We start from the raw sequence: 5,808 nt of genomic DNA on the forward strand, positions 1-5,808 counted from the left end.
TTCCACAATTTTACTTTTACAATACTTTATGCGTATTTCATCATCTCATAACACATTCGTTAAACTTTTAAAATAATTTCCTTATTCCCATATTAAATTGTTTCACACTTAAACTTTTGTACAATTTTCAATTTAGTCCCTATTGCCATGTAATTTATTTTTCACCTTATAAGCACTTTAATCAAATAATTCATTATAATATCTCATTTCACGTGACAAATTTTCATGCATATCACTTCTCTTATTTCAATTATAAATTTTACAAATTTTACAATTTAATCCTTAACATCATGAAGATTCATTATTTATTATAATTTCACCTTAACATCACTTTGTAATCAATTCACTACTTATCATAATCTCAAATTTATGTTTGTTTCATTAAAAACAACTTTTAAAAAATATTTTCAGGAAATTTTTCAAACAACAAAAAATATTTTACACAGATTCATCCAAACATAAAAAAATATTAGCTTTTCTAGAAAAGTAAGTCATTTTCCAGAAATTATTTTTCGGAAGTCATTTTCAGTGAAGCAAATGGAGTCTAAGACTTCAGACTGGGTTTCAATTTAATTCAATATAGAGTCGGATTAGATTTTTAAATAAAGAGTAAGTTTTTATTTTATTTATTTGGTTAAAATATAAAATTTTGACATTTAATCCACAGAAATTCAAATTATTTAAAAGCATATTTTGTTAAATTATTGTTAACTATAAATGAAGTTAAAATTTTTATTAAAATGCTAAAAGTGAAAATTGATTCTAAAAATAAAGGGAAAAAATTAAGACAAAATAATTGATAATACAAAAACCTCACTAATAATAATATCAATTAAAAACTAAGAACATATAAACCACAAACAAAATGTAATATAAGAGTAAAATATTTTTAATATAATAATAATTGAAATATGTTAAATTTGTTAAATAGGTAATTAATCAAAGTTAATTTATAATTGTTTTTTTTCATTTTTCGCTTTAATGAAAGTTAATCAAAGTTATTAAGAATGCAAATGAAGTTGATATTTTTATAGGCATAATAACTTATTTGGCTCTCTAATTTTAAAAAATATATATTTTAGTATTCCATTTAAAATTTTGCCTCTTTTAGCTTTTAAACTTATGTCATTTCTCAAATCACCTTAAAATAGATAGTAAAATTACATTTGTTAATTTTACTGACATGGTATTCACGTGTATTTCATGTTAGCAATTAATTAAATTTTTTAAATTTTAAAAACATTATAAAAAATTTTTAATTTTTTTAAAAATTAAATAATTACTAACATGACATACACGTGGATATCATGTCAATAAAATTAATAAACATAATTTTTCTATCTATTTTGAGGTGATTTGACAAATAGTATAAACTCTTGGACTAAAATATTTTTTTCATAAAATTAAAGGGCCGAATAAATTATTATACCCATTTTTCAGAATACCTACTTCTATCCCTAATCTTTAAGAACACCCTTTTAGTTACTGCAATTAACAACTTTGCCGAAATTATTTAAAAAAAACATGTGATAATAACACAATATTACCTGCCCGAAACAATATTTTTAAACAAAAAATAATTATTTTATTACCGAAAATCTCATCCAAACATTCCCATATCAATTATTTGCCAACAAAATCATTCTTCGTACAGAAAGAAAGCTTTGAATTTGATAAGGGGAAAAACTTTTCGCCACTTTATCCAAACAAAAAAAAACACCTTATAATCATAAAAATTTATATTTTTTATTTATTTAAAATTATCTTTAATTCTTATGTGTCCCAACCCAATCAAAGTCACATTTCTCTGCACCAACAATAATATTGATACTAATAAATTGAGAACCAATCAAGTATGTTTTACTAATTATAACATTCATCCATCTAAATTGGAATGAAAAATATTAATAATTCCGAATTAGTGAATATTTTAATTATAATTAATGGGTTGCAGCAGTTAAAGCGCCGAAGACTGAGGCTTCGTTTGGATGGGCGATTGACTGTGGTGCGGTGCGTTTAACTTACTTTTTATCTCACGCTACAGTATCGCTACAGTATCTAATCTCACCGCCACCGCTGTTTTCCAAACTCACCCTGAAGATGCATCAGTAGGAAAAGGCCAAAAACGAATGGCTTGTTGTTTGTACTAAAAACGTTCTAATTTACGTATTTAATAATAATAATAAAGGAAACCTAAGAAAGACAAAAAAGAACAGAAAAAAAAGGGAAACGGGGTTGACGAACCAGCTGCAGCCATCCTTACTGTAAAACAGCTAGGGTTTGCCTTACTCTATTCTTTCTCTCTCTTTCTTGTTCCTTTTTGGCACTCATCACTACCCACCCACTCTTTACCTATCAACACAGAAAAAATGCTCTCTCATTAACACTTTTTCTTTTCTTCTTGCAATGCCTCCAATCTAGGCCGAAAAGGGAGAAAAGAAAGCTGTTTCAGATCAGTATCCCACCCACATTATCCTATTATATTCCTATCCTTGTTCTCCTTGTCTTCGCCATCACCCAAAATGTTCACCCAGTTTTTTTTCATTGCCATTCTTTCTTCACTCCTACTGCAGGTGGCCAAACCAGATCTTGTCACCGACAGAGCTGCTCTTTTGAGCCTTCGTTCCTCAGTCGGAGGCAGAACCCTCTTATGGAACGTCTCGAACCAGAGTCCATGCTCGTGGGCTGGGGTTACGTGCGAGCGGAACCGCGTCACAGTGCTTAGACTACCTGGTGTTGCTCTCTCTGGCCAAATTCCGACTGGCATTTTCGGGAACTTGACTCAGCTGCGCACCCTCAGTCTACGTCTCAACTCGTTAACTGGACCACTCCCTTCGGATCTTGCTCTCTGTCAAAACCTCCGAAACCTTTACTTGCAGGGAAACCATTTTTCGGGTGAGATACCGGAGTTCCTTTTTGGTCTTCATGATTTAGTGAGGCTAAGTCTTTCTGGGAACAACTTTTCTGGGGAAGTCTCTGTTGGGTTCAACAATTTGACGAGGTTAAGAACTTTGCTTCTTGACAGCAACAGTCTTTCTGGGTCGGTACCTGAGTTGGGTTCTTTGCAAAACCTCGACCAATTTAATGTGTCAAATAATTTATTGAACGGCTCAATCCCCAAGGGGTTACAGAAATATGGGTTCGATGCTTTTCTGGGGAATTTGCTTTGTGGGAAACCGCTTGACAAGGCTTGCCCTGCCACTGCTACTGCTGCTCCTGGGAATACAAGTGAGCCCGCCAATCCAACGAATGAGAATAAACCGGAGAAAAAGAAGAAGAGCAAGTTGTCTGGGGGTGCAATTGCAGGTATTGTTATTGGATCTGTGCTGGGATTTCTTCTGATTGTTGTGATTTTAATGATTTTATGTAGAAAGAAGAGTAGCAAGAAATCGAGGTCAATTGACATCACTTCGCTTAAGAATCAAGAAATGGAGATTCCTGGGGAGAAATCAGGTGGGGAAATGGAGAATGGTGGATATGCGAATGGGAATGGGAATGGGTATTCAGTGGCAGCGGCGGCAGTAGCAGCAATGGTGGGTGGTGGAGCCAAAGCGGCCGAAAACAGTGGGACCGGAGCTAAGAAGTTGGTCTTCTTTGGGAATGCAACGCGAGTGTTTGACTTGGAGGATTTGTTGAGAGCTTCTGCAGAGGTTTTAGGTAAAGGCACGTTTGGAACAGCATATAAAGCAGTGTTGGAAGGTGGAAACGCAGTGGCTGTTAAGAGACTCAAGGATGTCACTATATCTGAGAGGGAATTTAAGGATAAGATCGAAGGGGTTGGAGCTATGGATCATCAGCATTTGGTCCCTCTCAGAGCTTACTATTTTAGTAGGGATGAGAAGCTTCTTGTTTATGATTACATGCCCATGGGAAGCTTATCTGCGCTTTTGCATGGTGAGAGCATTTCATCCTATTCTTGGATAATTTATTCTTGTTTTGCTTTTTTCAGATTTATGTTATCATTTCCATTCTTCATCATCTGTTGATGCTGGAGTGGAGATAGTCACGGTCACTCCTTTTTTTACTACCATTATTTGTTATCATCTGACTCTTAGTTTTGGATCCTTTTGAAGTTTATCATAATCTGTACTATTTTAATTGTAACACTATTTATTAAATGTCATCGCTGTATCTACCTGAAGATTCTTTTGGTATGTCTTCATCATCTCTGAGAGGATTATGGATTGATTCTCTTCTAAAAAAACTGATAAATTAGGAATGCTTAGAAGAGTGTAATTCTTCATTGGTATTTCATGGAAACATGAAAATCAATTTGAATGGGGTTGCATTGATCTTCTCATTCTGCCATTTACCTCTCTTGTTATGAGCTTCTCATGTTGCATTGATGTTTCATTTACCTCTCTGCCATTTCTGGAGATTCCATCATAATCTGTAATGATAACAAATATCCTCATGCTGTATTTACCTTTTAATTTTTCTTTCATTGCTCTGTTAATTTTGGGATGCAGGGAATAAAGGGGCAGGAAGGACTCCACTGAACTGGGACATTAGGTCTGGAATTGCTCTTGGAGCTGCCTGTGGAATTGAATTCCTCCACTCTCAAGGCCCTAATGTCTCTCATGGAAACATAAAATCTTCAAATATCCTCCTCACTAAATCCTATGAAGCTCGAGTTTCGGATTTTGGACTGGCAAACATTGTAGGGTCATCGTCCAGTCCCAATAGAGTGCTGGGGTACCGGGCACCAGAGGTGACTGACCCCCGCAAAGTATCACAAAAGGCTGATGTTTATAGCTTTGGTGTGTTGCTTTTGGAGTTATTGACTGGGAAAGCCCCCACCCATTCAATCTTGAACGAGGAAGGAATTGACCTCCCGAGGTGGGTGCAGTCTGTTGTTCGTGAAGAATGGACTTCCGAGGTGTTTGATCTTGAGCTCCTCAGGTATCAGAATGTGGAGGAAGAGATGGTCCAACTCTTGCAACTTGCTGTTGATTGTGCTGCACAATACCCCGACAAGCGCCCCACCATGTCTCAAGTGAGGAGCCGAATTGAGGAGCTACGTCAATCTAGTTTGCGAGACGATCTGATCCCACAGCCTGCCTGATAAGATCAATGAAGATGGCCCTGGATGAGTTAGCTGATTAGCTCAAGCAGGCCACCACCATACACCATTATGCAAGTGGGTTAAATGGATTATCAATGCATTTTTCTGTTCTTTTTTTTTTTCTTTGAATGTCCATAATTAGCATGTTAAGTTTGGTGGCCTTAGGCCTTGTTGTATGCTTGACTCTCTCCCGGTCTCATATTCCTTATTAGGCGCCCATTGTCATTGTCATTTTCTTTTTTTCTTCTATCCCTCTAATTCTCCATTGGTCGTTGGATTGTATTTTTTTTTTCATTTATACTTTGAGGTGGAAATCTGTTCTATTTGGTTCATGTTGGGTGGATATTGGTAGTTGTAATTATTACTTTTGCTTTTGCTTTTGCAGCTTTCGTTTTATATGTTGAATACCAGGCTGTTTTAGTTGATGTCTTTTAACAAATAACAAAATTTCAGTAACATAATAATTTCACTCGCTGGCATTGCTAAAACTTTTTAGTAAGGAATCTTTGAAAAATGCATACAATAAATTGAAAGATAAAAGAATGATGGGAGGTTTAGATATGAAATCTAACGAGCCTTAGATATTTTCCTAATTTATGTGAACAGTAAATGAGAGTGAATTTGATGATGATGGAAGCCTTTAAGGTGGACCAAACTGTCTTGAGGAAAGCCCATGTATGTAATAATGTAAATGCAGAAACTTTTCTCAAAAGGTGGCCCTAGTGATATAGTATTGTTTAAGC

General features: G+C 35.0%; 1 protein-coding gene across 1 annotated transcript; it reads left to right on the forward strand.

Annotated features, from left to right (window-relative positions):
• The first annotated feature begins 2,196 nt into the window (after nucleotides 1-2,196).
• Nucleotides 2,197-5,397, forward strand: LOC107910157 (probable inactive receptor kinase At1g48480). Its single transcript, XM_016837930.2, has 2 exons — nucleotides 2,197-3,894; nucleotides 4,470-5,397. The coding sequence occupies exons 1-2, from the start codon at nucleotides 2,523-2,525 to the stop codon at nucleotides 5,063-5,065; spliced, it is 1,968 nt and encodes a 655-aa protein (XP_016693419.1). The 5' UTR covers nucleotides 2,197-2,522; the 3' UTR covers nucleotides 5,066-5,397.
• Nucleotides 5,398-5,808: the final 411 nt, after the last annotated feature.

Source organism: Gossypium hirsutum, chromosome D02, assembly GCF_007990345.1.
Source record: "Gossypium hirsutum isolate 1008001.06 chromosome D02, Gossypium_hirsutum_v2.1, whole genome shotgun sequence".
NCBI classification, from domain to species: domain Eukaryota; kingdom Viridiplantae; phylum Streptophyta; class Magnoliopsida; order Malvales; family Malvaceae; genus Gossypium; species Gossypium hirsutum.